The following is an 18,500-nucleotide window of genomic DNA, read 5'->3' on the forward strand; positions in this document are numbered from 1 at the left end:
AAATAATGGTTATTCTTTAGCACGTATTCAAGTGACGCCACTTTCCAGCCCCAAACTTCGCCAGAGAAGAAGCTGCCACCCCAATGAGGGGGAAAGGCTGTCCCTCGAGGGACCCACATTTCACCCCTGAAAGGAGGGACATCCTGGGTCAGTTGGCAACCCTATGCTCCTCTGCCCCTTGAAATGGGCCCAGGGAGCAGACCGGCTGCTCTGAAGGTGAGGGTTGGCTCTTCCCAGCTCCCCCCCCCCACCAGGGCTTTGCTTGGGGTCAGGGCCTGCCGTGACCCCCCTCCCCTGCTGCCCCTCCCTTTGTTTGCTGCGGCTTTGTTCTCCTGTTTACCAAGCTTCTCTCCCAGGTAGGAAAAGAAAGAGGGGAGGGGGTGGGCTGGAATGCTCCAGGCCTCTTCTCCTCCCTCCGGGCCCCCCAACCCTCAGGCCTTCCTTCCCTAGAGCCCCAGGTGAGATCTGGGGCAGGTTGGCTCAGAGACAAACCCCACTCTGTTGGAGGGAGCGGATTCCCAAACGGAATCCAGGAAAGAATGAGAGCCATCTTCGAAAGCCAGGTGGTCAGCAACGCTCCTCTCCTCCTCCTCCTCCTGACAAACAAACCGGTTTGGCGAGCAGGTAATACCCAGAAAGGTAAGGACACCGTTATTTCCAAACGCATGCGCCATCCTCACCACACCCCCTCTGCCACCTCCTCCCCAAACATCTGATCTAATTAGTAGCCCAGAAGAGGGACAAGTTTGCTTGCCTTCTTCTCATGCAAATCACTCCCTCGTTGGAGAGAGGCACAAGCCTTCCGGAGCCCCGACGGAAAGGGCAGAAGCGAAGCGGCCTGCCTGGGCATTTACCTGCCGGCCTCCTCCACGCCCCCCCCCCCGCCGTACCTGGATCCCCGCTCTAAGCCCCGCGCGGACAAGCCACGGCGGCCTCAGGCTGCGAGTGGGCGCGTGTGAAACGGAGCCGCCTTGGATCGCTCCAAAACCGCGACTCTCTTTAAAGGAGACCGGGTGTGTGGATTTGGCGGCGTCCCGGGCTGGAAGTAAACTTTCGGGACCCCGCCGCCACGCGCGAAGATGCCCCGAGCATTCCTGGTGAAGAAAACCAGCGTCGCCACCGGCAAGAGGAACTGGAGCGAGCTGCCTGATGAGGAACGGGGCGAGATCTACGTGCCGGGTGAGTCCCCCGGGGAGGGCGCCGCGTTTACACGACGGGGCCGCTCCTCCCTCCGGCGCCAATCCGGAGTAGCCGGGTTCGGAGGAGCAGGCTGGGCTGGGCAAGGTCGGCGCCGCGGAGGCGCGAGTGGGAGAGGAGGCGGCGGGGTTTGGTGGGGCACATAACGGCCGTCCGAAGAGGAGGAGGAGAGGGGGGCGATCGGTGGGGCTGGAAGGGGGCAGGGCACACCCGCCCCACACCTGACCGGCTTCTTGCCGCCTGGAAGGCAAACTGGGCAGGGGGCCACGTGTCCAGTTCAGCCAGCCCCTGGAGGCGACCTCGTCCGTCGGGACCTTCCTCCTCCTCCTCTTCCTCCTCACGTGCCCACCTCCAGCTAATCGCACCTGTACGGTGGGACGAGGGCGAGCCCCGGCCCGAGAATGCTGGGAACTAGTAGGGCCATCAGTCGCCCCCACTTCGTCGCCTGCTTGCTAGGTTTCCACTTCGCCGGGACGGCGCTGGTTGATCGCCCGGGAGGGACTTTCAGACGGGCAAAAGATCTGGGGGGGTGGAGGAGAGGGGAGGGCCCCTGGACGGGCTTCAAGCGCCCCCCCCCCCGCAGCCTCCGGCCCCTCCTCTGTAGGAAGCCGCTGGATCACGTGCAAGGACGGCGGCCCTCTGCCGAGTCCGAGATTGGGTCGTCTAGCTGGGGGTCTCCCGCTCTGACTGGCAGCGGCTCTTCAGAATTTCGGGCAGGGATGGTGATGATGATGTGTGGGGTTTTTTGGCCTGAGTCCTACCGGGAGAGGCTGCCAGGGATCGAACTGAGGGCGGGGGGGGGGAGGGATCCGATGTCCTGCCACCGAGGTACACAGCCCCATGGAAGCATGTCCTGGCTCCCGGTTAGGGTTAGGGTCTGGCTCCCGGCTCGTCCCGTGTATTATTTATTTATTTAGCACATTTTTTTTTTAAAAGCACATTTTTATACCGCCCTAACCCAAAGGTCCCAGGGCGGTAGGACGCCTTCGGAAGGATGTAGGACGCCTTCGGAAGCTGCCCGCTGCTGAGTCAGAGATTTTGGTCGTCTAGAGGCGGGCTGTCCACCCGGACTGGCAGCGGCTCATGCTTTGGTCGTTTGCTGGCTCATTAAAACATTTCCATTAAAATAAATAAATAAATAAGTAAATTCGATTCCTACCTGGAGAGGTTGCCAGGGATCGAACCGGGGGCTTAGTTACAGCCGCATCTAAGCATGTTTGTTCGGAAGTCATACCCCCAACACACACACACACACACACACACACACACACACACACAAACACAAACACACCTCTTTCTCATTTGGTATTTTCAAACAGAACACAACATGTATAAAAGTAAAAGAGACCATACAATGTATAGCAGAGACACAGGTTTTTTTTAAAAAAATCATCCCTTGGCAGAAATCGCTTAATACAGAAATCCCAAATTTGAAAACAGATGATAAAAGCCTTAAAGTATGATAATAAACTATTATAATCATGATCGCTGCCTTGTAGCACATGAAAATATTATAAAATAGAAATTACTGTTAATTTTTTAGGAGGAGCTAATAGATCCCCCCGCCCCCCGCTTTACACTTAGGTAACTCAGCAAAGAGGCACCTTTTTAAAAGTGATTCTCTTTATTTAGCAGGAGGAGAGCAACTGGCCCTATCCGACCCCAGCACAGCATCCCTCCAGGGGCGGTTGTTGGTGTCTTTATTTATTTATTTATTGTTAAAAAAAATAAAACCCATCTTCCTTATGTTGCTTGTTTAGACTGGGAGCCCTTTGGGGACAGGCAGCCATTTATTTATTTAATTAATTAATTAATTAATTTCTGTATGTAAACCACTTTGGGAACTTGGGTTGAAAAGCGGTATATAAATACTCTCTGTATTCGTAGTCGTACAGCTTGAAAATGAAACGCCTCTCTGGGTGAATAGAAGTCTCTGATGGAGAGGATAATCCCATATTCCCTTAAACCGGTCCCTCTCTTGCTCAGGAGACTCACTTCTGCCGGATGGGGTTGTGGCCATCAGACAACAGACAATCTGGAAGAACAACATTGAGAAATGCTGGCGTCCTCTAGGGTTGGACAGCTCGTGTTTGCCGTCGGCAAAAGCAGCTACATTGGGTTGCTGTTCCCCAGCTGTTCAGTGCTGCGCGACAGGCAGCCATTCAACAGGGGAGCATGCTTAGGATTGCTCTGTTAATCTGCCTCCTCCCACGAACACAGCCAGAATCCGGGGTAAGGCTGGCCTCGTGGCCCTGCTCCCCACACCCACTTTCTTTTTACAAAGGAGTAAGAAGTTGGGAGTCCTGCCTCAAAGCACCCTCTATCGGGACTTTATTTGTTTTATTTTTTTAACATTCGTATCCCACTCTTCCTCCAGGAGCCCCGAGCGGTGTACCTGGTTATGCTTATCCTCACAACAGCCCTGTGAGGTAGGTTAGGCGGAGACGGCAGTGTTCCCTCTAACCGGGTCTCCCAGAGGTTGTTGACTACAACTCCCAGAATCCCCTGCCAAAGGCCAGTGCAGCTGTGGATGCTGGGAGTTGTAGTCTCTGGGAATCCCTGGTAGAGGGAACACTGTCAGCGGAGAGATACGTGACGGGACCAGAGACACCCAGTGAGTTTCATGGCTGAACGGGGATTTGAACTCGGGCCTCCCTGGTCCTTGTCCAACACTGCCTGGAACGACTACGGATCCTTTCAGGGAGCTGGCAAGAGAATTCTGGCGACGTGGCTGTTCCCAGCCCTGTTGGGAGACCCAGAGGCAGGGAATCGGGTTCCAGCTTTCTCCTCTGCACCCTTTTGCACTTGTAGGGAAGAACCACCTGGCACACTCAGCCCCCAACAAGACCCTCGCCGGGCAGCTTAGCACTGCCTCCTTTGCTCTAGGGACAGACTCCTTTCCTCTCTGTGGGATCAGACCCTCGAGCCCAGGATCCTGTTCCCAACAGTGGCCGGCCATGCCTCTGAGGGAAACCCCAGGTGCCCCCCCTGGAGCAAACGAGATCCACAGGTACACTGCCACTGGCCATGGAAGTTCCATTCCACAACGGTAGCTGCTAATACCTGGCTCCCCAGGATGGCCGGCAAGGAGGCCTCCAGTGGGAAGGGGCACTGGGTTCCCGACTACGGGGAGCCCAGACGGATGCACTCGGCTCCTCCAGCTCCCTGTCTTACTTGGCAAGCATCTCCGGCTCAGCTTGGGAGTCTGTAATTAGCATCTAATTAATCACGCAGGGAGCTGCTGGAGCGTTCTGCCATGGCTCCCAGCCTGTTGACCGGGGGAGAGAAAGCCAGGCGTCCCTCTGCTGCTTGCCAAAATGAGAACAGCGGGCCTTTCCTTGGGGCGGGGGGGGGCTACCTTGGAGAAGCCGCTGCCAGCCTGGGTAGACAATCCTCAGCTAGCTGGACCAAGGGTCTGACTCGGTCGACAGCAGCTGCCTACGTTCCCCCTATCACGGCTCCTCAAACTTGGGCCCCCAGATCTTGCTGGACACACCTCCCATCCTCCTATCCTTGGGCCACTGTGGCGGGGGATGATGGGAGTTGTAGTCCAACAGCATCTGGCACCCCAGCTTGAAAAACCCTGGCCTCCAGGATCCTCTCCCTCCTTCTGTCCTCCTCGCAAGGACAGCATCAGCCTCCCGCTCGTCCCTTTTGAACCCGGCCTCTCGCTTGTCTTCCCGACTGCCGCCCTATTAACGTGTGGATGTGTACATTCCTTGGGGCAGGGAGCTGACTCAGTCCAGAGCCAGGTGCCCTGCTGGCACTGCACAGCCGCTTCCCGACACTTGTCCCAGCTCCCCGCGATGATGTGGCTCTCGCAGCAGGGCCGAGGGGGAGAACTTTGTGGCTCTGCAGATGACAGGAGAGGCTGTGGGGGGGGGGGTAAAGGGGTGTAATTGGGGGATTGTTGCAGTGATGAGGAGGAAAGAGCTCCCTTCCTCCTAGGGTTGCCCAACCTCAGTGGTGCTCTTCCTCCTAGACGTCCGAGTGGAAGATCAGGGCCTCCCCGAATCCTCCTTAGTGTCTCTCTCTTCGGGTTTGCGCCTCTTTCCTCCTGTCCTGCATATTTGGGTGTTAAAAAGTCGTGCATCCCGCAAATTTAAGCGGCCATGCAGACGGTGGGTATCGGCAGGTCAGTGGGTCGAGCCGATCTCTTTCCCTGAGCATATTGTGCTGCGGCGATCCTTGCGCTTCAAAGGGCGGTGTTTAAAATTCTGCAGGTGACACAGAGAGGGCGTTCACACCAGTGAAAGCGGGGTTTGATCCGGGTGTGGGAGCTGTGTGTGCTCTCAATTTTCGGTTGTGTGGAAGCAAGGTGGGAGGGAAACCTGGGTAGAAGTGGTTGTGTGGAAGCAAGGCAGGAGGAAAAGCTACCCATGCTTTCCTCCTCCCTTGCTTCCACACAACCACCTCTGCCCAGGTTCTCCTCCTACCTTGCTTCCACACAACCACCTCTGCCCAGGTTCTCCTCCTCCCTTGCTTCCACACAACCACCTCTGCCCAGGTTCTCCTCCTACCTTGCTTCCACACAATCACCTCTGCTCAGGTTCTCCTCCTCCCTTGCTTCCACACAACCACCTCTGCCCAGGTTCTCCTCCTACCTTGCTTCCACACAATCACCTCTGCTCAGGTTCTCCTCCTACCTTGCTTCCACACAACCACCTCTGCTCAGGTTCTCCTCCTACCTTGCTTCCACACAATCACCTCTGCCCAGGTTCTCCTCCTCCCTTGCTTCCACACAACCACCTCTGCTCAGGTTCTCCTCCTCCCTTGCTTCCACACAACCACCTCTGCTCAGGTTCTCCTCCTACCTTGCTTCCACACAACCACCTCTGCCCAGGTTCTCCTCCTACCTTGCTTCCACACAACTGAAAACTGAGAACACACACGGCTCTCAAACCCAGGGAGAACACAGTTTTTGATTGAGTGTGTGTGTGGTGGTGGTGGTGGTGATGATGATGCTTACCTTCTGGGGAGGGGGCAGCAGAAGGCCTTCAGGTCCAAGCTCCAAAATTACCTGTCCTGGACAGTCCAGAACTCAGATGTCCTGTGTAGGATGTGGGGAAAGGGTTGCTCTGGATATGAAACCGCCAGGAATTTGAGTGGGAAGGTTACCTTGCCAAATTTCACTCATTGGACTGCTGATTCTCTCTCCAGGCATTGAGGCTCTTCTCACGATCGGGCAAAATCAGGATAAGGGAGCCTAACCTGGTTCTGGCAGAACGTCAGAACCACCGGGCTCACGGGCTCCAAAGTGGGTAACCTGCTAACTTGTACCCCTTTATCCCCCCCCCCCGTTGACCATTCCATTTTATGTAGGAGAACATAAAGGGTTTTTTTTAGGGGGGGCTTTATACCTGCTCCCTGCCCCTTTTTGCTCCAGCGGAGTTCCACAGCCTCTCCTGTCATCTGCAGAGCCACAAAGTTCTCCCCCTCGGCCCTGCGGCGAGAGCCACATCATCGCGGGGAGCTGGGCCAAGTGTCGGGAAGCGTCTGTGCAGTGCCATCAGGGCACCTGGCTCTGGACTGAGTCAGCTCCCTGCCCCAAGGAATGTACACATCCACACGTTAATAGGGCGGCAGTCGGGAAGACAAGCGAGAGGCCGGGTTCAAAAGGGACGAGCGGGAGGCTGATGCTGTCCTTGTGAGGAGGACAGAAGGAGGGAAAGAATCCTGGAGGCCAGGGTTTTTCAAGCTGGGGTGCCAGATGCTGTTGGATTACAACTCCCATCATCCCCCGCCACAGTGGCCCAAGGATAGGAGGATGGGAGGTGTGTCCAGCAAGATCTGGGGGCCCAAGTTTGAGGAGCCGTGATAGGGGGAACGTAGGCAGCTGCTGTCGACCGAGTCAGACCCTTGGTCCAGCTAGCTGAGGATTGTCTACCCAGGCTGGCAGAGGCTTCTCCAAGGTAGCCCCCCCGCCCCAAGGAAAGGCCCGCTGTTCTCATTTTGGCAAGCAGCAGAGGGACGCCTGGCTTTCTCTCCCCCGGTCAACAGGCTGGGAGCCATGGCAGAACGCTCCAGCAGCTCCCCGCGTGATTAATTAGATGCTAATTACAGACTCCCAAGCTGAGCCGGAGATGCTTGCCAAGTAAGACAGGGAGCTGGAGGAGCCGAGTGCATCCGTCTGGGCTCCCCGTAGTCGGGAACCCAGTGCCCCTTCCCACTGGAGGCCTCCTTGCCGGCCATCCTGGGGAGCCAGGTATTAGCAGCTACCGTTGTGGAATGGAACTTCCATGGCCAGTGGCAGTGTACCTGTGGATCTCGTTTGCTCCAGGGGGGGCACCTGGGGTTTCCCTCAGAGGCATGGCCGGCCACTGTTGGGAACAGGATCCTGGGCTCGAGGGTCTGATCCCACAGAGAGGAAAGGAGTCTGTCCCTAGAGCAAAGGAGGCAGTGCTAAGCTGCCCGGCGAGGGTCTTGTTGGGGGCCGAGTGTGCCAGGTGGTTCTTCCCTACAAGTGCAAAAGGGTGCAGAGGAGAAAGCTGGAACCCGATTCCCTGCCTCTGGGTCTCCCAACAGGGCTGGGAACAGCCACGTCGCCAGAATTCTCTTGCCAGCTCCCTGAAAGGATCCGTAGTCGTTCCAGGCAGTGTTGGACAAGGACCAGGGAGGCCCGAGTTCAAATCCCCGTTCAGCCATGAAACTCACTGGGTGTCTCTGGTCCCGTCACGTATCTCTCCGCTGACAGTGTTCCCTCTACCAGGGATTCCCAGAGACTACAACTCCCAGCATCCACAGCTGCACTGGCCTTTGGCAGGGGATTCTGGGAGTTGTAGTCAACAACCTCTGGGAGACCCGGTTAGAGGGAACACTGCCGTCTCCGCCTAACCTACCTCACAGGGCTGTTGTGAGGATAAGCATAACCAGGTACACCGCTCGGGGCTCCTGGAGGAAGAGCGGGATACGAATGTTTAAAAAAAAACCAAATAAAGTCCCGATAGAGGGTGCTTTGAGGCAGGACTCCCAACTTCTTACTCCTTTGTAAAAAGAAAGTGGGTGTGGGGAGCAGGGCCACGAGGCCAGCCTTACCCCGGATTCTGGCTGTGTTCGTGGGAGGAGGCAGATTAACAGAGCAATCCTAAGCATGCTCCCCTGTTGAATGGCTGCCTGTTGCGCAGCACTGAACAGCTGGGGAACGGCAACCCAATGTAGCTGCTTTTGCCGATGGCAAACACGAGCTGTCCAACCCTAGAGGACACCATTATTTCTCAATGTTGTTCTTCCAGATTGTTTAACTTGAATGAAACATGCCCATTGTTTAGAAAGCACAATCCCCCCTCCGGCCTTGTGCAGAAGTGAGTCTTCTGAGCAATAACGTCTTGTGTGGAAGCCAGGTTGGAGAGAAACCTGGGTAACTTTCTGCACTGCCTTGCTTTCACACAATCACTTCTACCCCGGTTTCCCTCCTACCTTGCGACCACACCATTGGGAGCAGACGGCTCAGAAACCTGGGTCGAACCCAAGTTTTTGATTTGTGTGAATGACCCCGACGAGAGGCTGTGGCCCCTAATAGAGTGGTGTGGGGCATGCCCTGGAATTTCACTCTGTACTTGCTCAGAGAGAGATTTTCTTCCACGTGTATTCCAGAGCAGGGATTCTCAAGGTTGGGTCCCCAGATGTGATTGGACTTCCACTCCCATAATCCCCAGCCCCATTGGCCTTTGATTGGGGATTATGGGAGTGGAAGTCCAATCACATCTGGGGACCCAACCTTGAGAATCCCTGTTCTAGAGCCCCAGCACTCTCACACCAAGTCCTGACAGCTGATATAAATTCGGAGACTAAACAATCCATGCACGGCTTCCAGAACCCATGTGCTAAGAAGATGCCCCCAAAACCTCTCGGGACGTATCTGAAGCATCCAGTGCTTTGGAGGTGGTAACTTAATTGATGGGCCAGTAACTTAGTTCAATCCCTGGTGACCCCAGATCTGGGGAGACTGAAAGAGAGTGGATCAGACTAGGAGAGAGTCCTGCTTGAAACCATGGAAAACTGCCCCTGGTCAGTGTAAACTGCTAATGGAGCAAAGAGGCACCTTTTTTAAAAAGTGGTGATTCTCTGTTTTTAGCAGGAGGAGAGCAGCTGGCCCTATCCATCCCCAGCACAGTATCCCTCCAGGGGCTGTTGCTGGTGTCTATTTACTGTTTCTTTTTAGATTGTGAGTCCTTTGGGGACACAGGGAGCGCTCTCTCTCTCTCTCTCTCTGTGTAATCCACTTGGGGTACTTGGGTTGAAAAGCAGTGTATAAATCTTGGTTGTAAGCTATCCTAGAATTCCATGCGCCAAACGAGCTTGTTCGCGTGGATCCGCAGAATCAATGGGCCATGTTTTATTGTCCTGTGTTTTTTATAGTAACATTTTAAATGCCTTTTCAAAGAAATTGCCAGGTGATGAATTTTCCATTTCTGTCCTCCCTTTCTGACTAGAACTCTGGTTTATCATATAATGTAGGGTAAGTCGAGTTCAGAGGGAGATGATCTCTAATGTAGGTGGTGAGCTGAGTGGCAAATTAGGGATGAAATGTGTGATCTAGCCACACTACCAAGATTTATAATCTCAATTACCGTCTGTATTGCATATATTGAGGTCATTCACGCAATTCACAAAATTTATTTATTATTTCTTTGTGTAAACTGCCTTGAGGCATTTTTGGGAGGGTGGTATAGAAATCGAATAAATAATAATAATAAAAAACGGTGTTCTACCCGGGTTTGGGAGCTGTGTGTGCTCCCAATTTTTGGTTGTGTGGAAGCAAGGTAGGAGGGAAACCTGGGTAGAAGTGGTTGTGTGGAAGCAAGGTAGGAGGAGATCACTGTTCCCTCTAACAGGGATTCCCAGATGTGGTTGACTACAACTCCCAGGATCCCCAGTTGAAGTGGCTTTTGCTTGGAGATTATGGGAGTTGTAGTCCACAACATCTGGGAATCCCTGTTAGAAGGAACACTGGAGGGGAACTTGGGTAGAAGTGGAAGCTCTCTACACGAGCAATGTGGAGAGCAACACATCCACCCTCCTCCTCTGCAGGGAGGGTGGGCTTAGCCCGCTCTCCCCGCAGATGAGCAGGGAGACGTCCCTGATCGGATCGGATTGGATCGGCCGCCCACACAACGACTGGTTCGTTATGGCTCGTCTGGGGCTGCCTGGCCCACAGAAATCCCAGAATGCCCTGCACGAGTTTGCGGGGCATTGTGGGAAGACCCCTGAGGCCAGGAGGCTGCTTGTAGCCTTCCGGTTGGGGGGTCTACTCATGTGTCGTGGCACACGATCAGTAAAATGGGGTTAGCGGAGTGAGTGCTCTGCTAGCTTTGTTTAACGGTGTGTGTGTGTGTGTGTGTGTGTGTGTGTGTGTGTGTGTGTGTGTGGCTTAAGCAGGCTAACTGCTGGGTGCTGCGTGGCTCCCAGCGGTTCCCACGACCACAGGAAAGCCACTTCCCTGTGCTTGTGAGAATAGCCTCGTGGTTGTGTAGAAGCGAGGTAGGAGGAAATCCTGGGTAGCTTTTCCTCCCGCCTTGCTTCCACACAATCCCGTCTTCCCCGGTTTTCCTCCCGCCTTGCTTCCACACAATCCCGTCTTCCCCAGTTTTCCTCCCGCCTTGCTTCCACACAACCAAAACCAGGGATCAGGTTGTCGTTTGAGGAGTGTCCGTTGCCTGGGAATCCCACCTAGGCCCGGCTTGAATGCTGAGGTGTTATTCCTTCTTGCAACGGAGCCAGGGAGAACGGGAAGTCAGACGGTGTTCCTTGACTTTGAGGGTGATTGCAACACGGACCCTCCCACTCCAGCCCCTGAGGCAGGTGACAGGAGCTGGAATTTGTGGCGCCAGCCCGGAAACGCTTAATTAACTCCCTTGGGCTGGGTCACACTTTCCAATAATATCCAGGTCAACCGGTTTTGAGCTGTTTACTTGCTGTTATAAATGGCGTTGGGTGGTGGTGTTTGTGGTGGCTGTCATGGGCCCGAGATGCACAGCATGGACTCCCAACTCCCATCCTCCCTGATTACTGGTCACTGTGGCGGGGGGTGATGGAAGTTATAGTCCTTCAGCTGGAGGGCTGAAGTTGTGGCGTTAGACACAGAAGCAGAAGGCTGGGGTGTGTTGTGCAGGGGCGGGAAGCCTGTGATGGATCGAAATGAGCTAAAATCATGAGGACTAGTATCTGCTAACTGGGCAAAGAGGCACCTCTCAAAGTGGTGGTTTTCTTCTATTGAGTGAGGGGAGAGCAACTGGCCCTATCCACCCCCAGCACAGCATCCGTCCCGTGGCTGGAGTTTACCTTATTTCTGAGATTGTGATCCCTTTTGGGGACAGGGAACCCTATCTATCTATCTATCTATCTATCTATCTATCTATCTATCTATCTATCTATCTATCTATCTAGTTTTGGAAACTTTGGTGAAAAGTGGTATATCAATAATAGTAGTAGTAGTATATACGAGTCAAAGAGCGATGCCATTTTTAAGGACCGATAGTATCCAGGTTAACCAGTTTTGGTTAAGGGAGGGAAAGGGTTATTTATTTATTTTTTATTTTAAAAAGGGAAATGTCTTATAGAGGGCCAGGGATGGGGAACATGCTGGTATGAGGCCTAGAGACAGAAGGAGCTCTGATGGGTGTGTGTGTGTGTGTGTGCAAAGAAATGTTGTGAAGTGACAACGGATCCACTTCAACCCTCAAAACAATAAGAAAAATCTTTTTGCACTTAGTCTCCAGTAAAAAAAAAAGCAAGAGCTTTAATCAATCAATCAATCAATCAATCAATCTCATCCTTAGATTTCCTGGAGGAGGTAGTTTGGCTGGCTGGCTAGCTAGCAGCCAGCAACAACAACAACAACAACAGCAACAACAACATAATAATAATAATAATCTATAATAATAGCAGAGGTTATTTTGCATTTAATCTGATTTTGGATGAAGCCCTGTTCCGATTTGGAAGGTCTGTACTCTTGGGTTCCAAGATGGCCAGGGAAGAAAAGGGACTTTTAATTTCTTTTCTGGTCAAAGCCCCTACCTTTTCAAGACTGCAGTAACCTATCCCATATTAATCAAGCTGACGCCCCAACCGGTCTTTAAACTTACCTGGTTTAGAATGGTCACTCCAGAGGCTGATCACGCAACTGCTTTTTCTAAGTCCTTTCTTATGTTTATGTAACTTTATGTATACACAGAGATAGACGCCAGCAACAGCCGCTGGACGGTTGCTGTGCTGGGGATGGAGAGGGTCAGTTGCTCTCCCCCTGCTAAATAAAAGGGAATTACCACTTTAAAAAGGTGCCTCTTTGCTCCGTTAGTAAGAGAGGAGCACTTGAGAACCGGGGTGATGTAGTGGTTAGAATATTGGACCAGGGGAGACCCAAGTTCCAATCCCCATTCAGGTGCGAAACTACCTGGGTGACTCTGGGCCAGTCACATTTCTCAGCCTAACCTACCTCACAGGGTTGTTGTGAGGATGAACGTAACCATGTGTACTGATCTGGGCTCCTTGGAGGAAGAGCAGGATATAAATAAATAAAAATCAGCAAATGTGGCTTTGCCCAGGGGAGAGCAACTGGCCCTATCCATCCCCAGCACTGTCTCTCTCCAGTGGCTATGGCTGGTGTCTATCTCATGTTTTGTCTTTTAGATTATGAGCCCTTTGGGGACAGGGAGACGTTTGTTTGTTTGTTTGTTTGTTTGTTTGTTTGTTTGTTTGTTTGTTTATATAAACCACTTTGGGGACTTCGGCTGAAATGCTGTATATAAATATTTGTTTTAGTCTAGAAAGAAGATGACTAAAGATAAAATTATGCTTGGACTGGAGAGAGAGATTTTTCTCCCTCTCTCACAACACTAGAACCAGGGGTCATCCCAAGAAACTGAGAGCTAGGCAAGTGAGGACCAACAAAAGGAAGTACTTTTCCAGACAACGCAAAATTAACCTATGGAATTCTCTGCCACAGGATGTAGTAGTGAGGGCCACCAGCTTGTATGGCTTTGAAAGGGGCTTCGACAGATTCTTGGAGGACATGTCTGTCCATGGCTACTAGACCTGATGGCAATAGGTGGACTCAAGGCTCAGGAGGATGCCTCTGAGTACCAGTTGCAGGGGAGCAACAGCAGGAGCGAGGGCATGCTTTCATCTCCTGTTGATGGGCTTCCTTTCCCAGAGACATCCCGGGGAACCGGATGCTACTCTAGACCTTGAGGTCTTTCACACAATCAAAAACCGTGTTCTATCCGGGTTTGGGAACTGTGTGTGATCCCAATTTTCGGTTGTGTGGAAGCAAGGTGGGAGGGAAACCTGGGTTGAAGTGGTTGTGTAGAAGGAAGGTAGGATGACCAACTACCCAAGTTTTCCTCCTACCTTCCTTCCTTCTACACAATCATTCCTACCCAGGTTTTCCTCCTACCCTGCTTCGACCCAATCACTTCTACCCAGGTTCTCCTCCTACCTAGCTTCCCCACAACTGAAATTTGGGAGCACACAGCTCCCATACCTGGATGGAACACAGTTTTGGGTCGTGACCACCTTGAGCCTGATCCAAAAAGACTACACACGCAGAATGGTTTTTATTGCGAAAAGAGTTGGACACACACACACACACCCCACACACACTTTCCCAGTTCTGGTTTCATAGGCTAATATGTCCTTGTGACCTCTGCCTTCTCTTCTCCCTAGTCTCGCTGGGTGGCTATGCCCTGTGGAAAGATCTGGAACCATCCGTTGCTGAGCCCCCCTCGTACCCGATGCCGCTGGACATGACGATACGAGACTCCAGCTACACCGCCGCCCAGCCTCACTGCACAGCTCAGGTCCCCAGTGGGATACCCCAACATGGGGAACCGGGGTTCCAGCACCCTAAGATGAAGGTAAGATGGCCCGCTATAGAGGGAGGATAGCACATGCCCTGGATACAGAAAGGCCCCAGTTTGATCCTTAGCCAATGCAGTTCAAGGATCTTGGGGGACTGGGGGCAGTGAGGCCCCGGAGAGCTGTTGGTGGTCAGTCCTGGTCTAGACGGACCAAATAACTTGATAATGGCTCAACAAATCCCAGGTGCCAGGGAGCCATGGTGCCGAGAAATTTAACCATGGCACCGAGACTAGGGAGAACTCGCTAATCCAGGCCTGCTCAACTTCGGCCCTCCTGTCCCCAAAGGGCTCACAATCCTAAAAAAAAAAAAAAAGCAGCATAAGGCAGCTGCTGGAGGGATTCGGTGCTGGGGATGGAGAGGGCCGGTTGCTCTCCTCCTGCGCAATAAAATAGAATCGCCACTTTAAGAAGGTGCCTCTTTGCTCATTTAGCAGGATCGCAGGGTGGTAGGGGGATGATAGATGCTGTGGGAGCCGCTGTGTCGGAATCATCCTGTAAAATGATTCCTACTTTTTTTGTAGGAATCATCCTATCGGAATTCCTTCTTTGTGTAGGAATCATCCTGCTTGTTCTTATATAGGGAAGCCACCTAATGGCTCAGCGGGGAAATAGCTTGACTACCAAGCCAGAGGTTGCCGGTTCGAATCTCCGCTGGTGTGTTAGATCTAGGAAGATGCTGAAAGGCATCATCTCATACTGCGTGGGAGGAGGCAATGGTCAGCCCCTCCTGTATCCTACCAAAGACAACCACAGGGCTCTGTGGTCGCCAAGAGTTGACACTGACTTGACGGCACACTTTACTTTTACCCTCATAAAGACTCGATACGTACACACACACAGTCCAGGCCATCTCAGGCTTCTGTTTGGCTACACTCGCAGATCCTCTCTGATGATGGTCCCTGCCTTCCTCTGCAGGTCACGCAAGGCGACGGTCCGGCGGAGCCGTTCTCCTGCCCCTTCTGCCAGAAGGGCTTCTCCTACCAGCGCATGCTGAATCGCCACCTGAAGTGCCACAGCCAGGTGAAGAGACACCTCTGCCCCTACTGCAACAAGGGCTTCAACGACACCTTTGACCTCAAGCGCCACGTCCGGACGCACACAGGTGAGCTGTGGGGGTGGGGCCTGTAGGGGCTGGGGGCAGGTAACAGCCCGCCCGCCCATGGAACATTGGAAGCTGCCACATACTGAGTCAGACCCTTGGTCTATCTCGCTCAGTATTGTCTACACAGACTGGCAGCAAGTTCTCCAAGGCTGCAGGCAGCCCTCTCTTGGAGATGCTGCCAGGGAGGGAACTTGGGACCTTCTACTCTTCCCAGAGTGGCCTCATCCCCTAAGGGGAATATCTTGCAGTGCTCACACATCAAGTCTCCCATTCAAATGCAATCCAGGGTGGAGCCTGCTTAGCCGAGGGGACAATTATTATTATTTATTATTTTACATTTATTTCCCACTCTACCTCCAAGGAGCTCAAAGCGGTGTACTACATACTTGAGTTTCTCCTCACCACAACCCTGTGAAGTCGGTGAGGCTGAGAGAGAAGTGACTGGCCCAGAGTCACCCAGCTAGCATCATGGCTGAATGGGGATTTGAACTCGGGTCTCCCCAGTCCTAGTCCAGCACTCTAACCACTACACCACGCTGGCTCTCAATGAATGCTTGCGAGCACATGACCAGCTCTCCACCCCAGTGGCACCGAAGGAAGTTGGTTTTAGACTAACAAAGGGAAGTATTTGAGGAAGCGCACCGCCATAGTCTATGAGATGGCCACTTCCTTAGATTGCTGTTGAGAAGTGCAAGTGTGGACCCACAACCAAATGTCGCAGTGTATCCCTGGTGTGCATGTGAACCTCAGCCTGTGCCTGAGGATAGCTGGTCTTGTGGTAGCAAGCATGACTTGTCCCCTTAGCTAAGCAGGGTCCACCCTGGTTGCATATGAATGGGAGACTAGATGTGTAAGCACTGTAAGAGATTCTCCCTCTTAGGGGATGGAGCCGCTCTGGGAAGAGCAGAAGGTTCCAAGTTCCTTCCCTGGCAGCATCTCCAAGACAGGGCTGAGAGAGAGAGACTGCCGTGTCTAAGGGTCGTGATGTTTTCCTCCTCCCGTTCCGGGCTGCAGCATTTAGCAGAGTTTATTTCAGCTGGGGATGATGGGAGTTGTAGTCCAAAAACAGCTTGAGCGGGGGGCAAAGTTGAGCAGGCCTGTTTTAGAAGATTAATTGGTGAATAAGGAGATTCCAGATGCTGTGAATTAAACAACTTCCGGGCATTGCTGGTCAATGACCGAATAAACTTATAACTAAAATCTTCCGGGTACAGCTCTAGAGATCCTACTGTATTTGGGACTCGTTTGGTTGTTTTTCGTTTTCGTTTTTTAAGATGTTGAGTCCTTAGGAGACCGGACTACTAACATTTGAAAAAAATCTGAATAATAATAATAATAATAATAATAATAATCTGAATCTCTATTGGGAAACCCACATGTCCTGTCTTGAGCTTTGAATGTGAGATAGAAATGGAATAACATATAACAATCTCTACAAATAACAATAGAAATGGAATAACAAATAGCAATCTCTACAAATCAGCTGATTTGTTATAATTATCATTAACATAATGTTAATATAAAATAATGTAATTATTTTGACAATTAAAATAAAGTAATTGCATATATATTTTTAGTTCGTTGTTGTTCTTACCTGTGAGTCGTCCAGAGCATGATTGTTATGGAGCAGCCAATGAATAAAATAATAATAATAATTTTTATTACGGATATTTACATACTGCTTTTCAACAACAGTTCTCAAGGTGGGTTTGCGTGGGAAAATAAATAATAAACAAGATGGTTCCCTGTCCCAAGAAGGGCTAGCCATTGAGGTCTAGTGGTTAGAGTGTTGGACTAGGACTGAGGAGACCCGAGTTCAAATCCCCGTTCAGCCATGAAACTCACTGGGTGTCTCTGGGCCAGTCACTTCTCGCTCAGCTTAGCCTATCTCCCAGGGTTGTTTTGGAGAGAAACACAACCATGGACACCATTGTGGGCTCCTTGGAGGAAGTCAGAGCAGGATATTTTTATTTCCTGGTCCGTTTCCAGTTTCCGCCGGCACGGCTGTTTGCCACACAGGGACGGGCCTTCTCAGTTGCTGCCCCGAGATTGTGGAATGCGCTCCCTACAGAAATATGACCCCATCTCTGGCAATTTTAAAAAAAGCATTTGAAAGCCTCAACTCTTTACCCAAGCTTTCCCCGCTTTTTCCATTTTTAGGTTATAATCTGTTCTGACCTTTTTAAATTGTTTTGGGTTTTATGTATGTTTTAACTTGTTTTATGTTGTTGTTAACCGCCCAGAGATGAAAGTTTGGGGCAGTGTACAAATTTGGCTGATAAATAAATAAATAAAATAAAACCTGTAAAAACTATAAAACACCCAACAAAAAAACCACAACCCACCACCAACCACCACAAAAAAAGGACAGACAGGAGCAGGAGAGCTGAGAGACCTGACAAGCCCCTAAGGGGTAAAAGCCTGAACAAATAAAAGTTTGTTTTTAGTTTTTTTTAAAAGCAGTCACAGATGTCAAGGAGTGGCCAGCCACTGGGAGAATATTTCAGAGCCCGGGGGCAACCACAGAGAAGGCCCTGTCTCATGCGCAAGGCAGTTTGGCCGCTCTCATTGTCGGCACACGGAGCAAAGGCCTCTCTGATGATCTTGTTATGTGGGGGGAGAAATGCAAAATAATAAATAAACATATATATATATATATATATATATATATATATATAAACCCAAACCACGGCATAGACACCGCAACAGTTGGTGGGAGTCTGCTGTATCTATTGATGCTTGTATAAATATCGAGCTCTTTCTTTTAAGCCCCCCCTGCTTAATTATAACGAGAACCACCCCTTTGAAAGGTGGTTCTTTGCGGAGGCAGCAGACCCGAAGCTCACCCATCTCCCCCCAACCCACCCCGTCCCCCTTGATCTCCGCAGGTGTGCGCCCCTACAAGTGCGACCTCTGCGACAAGGCCTTCACCCAGCGCTGCTCCCTCGAGTCGCACCTGAAGAAGATCCACGGCGTGCAGCAGAGTTACGCCTACAAGGAGCGCCGTGCCAAGCTCTACGTCTGTGAGGATTGCGGCTCCACCGCCGACAGCCAGGAGGCGCACCTCCGCCATCTGCAGGAGCGCCACCCAGACAGCCCCCTCCTGCGCAAGGCCTCGCGCAAGGCCTCCCCTGCCCTCCACGGCGCCCCCGTCACTTCTCCGCTGCCGGGCAGCCTCTGAAAGAGGGCGGGGGGTGGAGGGGGTGTGGGAAGAGCCTGTGAGGGCCCACTGGGCCCCCCAGGCAAAGCCAGCCCCGCTCCCAGTTCAAGGAAACTCCGTGCTGGTGCGTTTCCTAGCAACGGACCGTCCTCCTTTTAAGCGGGTGCGTCTCCTAGCAACGGA

General features: G+C 52.1%; 1 protein-coding gene across 1 annotated transcript; it reads left to right on the forward strand.

The window, feature by feature from the left end:
* Positions 1 to 1,065: 1,065 nt before the first annotated feature.
* Positions 1,066 to 18,500, forward strand: OVOL1 (ovo like transcriptional repressor 1). Its single transcript, XM_053278680.1, has 4 exons — positions 1,066 to 1,179; positions 13,861 to 14,051; positions 14,971 to 15,157; positions 18,046 to 18,500. The coding sequence occupies exons 1-4, from the start codon at positions 1,080 to 1,082 to the stop codon at positions 18,336 to 18,338; spliced, it is 771 nt and encodes a 256-aa protein (XP_053134655.1). The 5' UTR covers positions 1,066 to 1,079; the 3' UTR covers positions 18,339 to 18,500.

The sequence above is a fragment of the Hemicordylus capensis genome, chromosome 14 (genome assembly GCF_027244095.1).
Source record: "Hemicordylus capensis ecotype Gifberg chromosome 14, rHemCap1.1.pri, whole genome shotgun sequence".
NCBI lineage: Eukaryota > Metazoa > Chordata > Lepidosauria > Squamata > Cordylidae > Hemicordylus > Hemicordylus capensis.

Coding starts and splice junctions, on each gene's coding strand:
- OVOL1 (XM_053278680.1), top strand. CDS start 1,080: ATGCCCCGAGCATTCCTGGTGAAGAAAACCAGCGTCGCCACCGGCAAG. Junction 1,180..13,860: donor GGGCGAGATCTACGTGCCGG/GTGAGTCCCCCG, acceptor TCTTCTCCCTAG/TCTCGCTGGGTGGCTATGCC. Junction 15,158..18,045: donor CCACGTCCGGACGCACACAG/GTGAGCTGTGGG, acceptor TGATCTCCGCAG/GTGTGCGCCCCTACAAGTGC.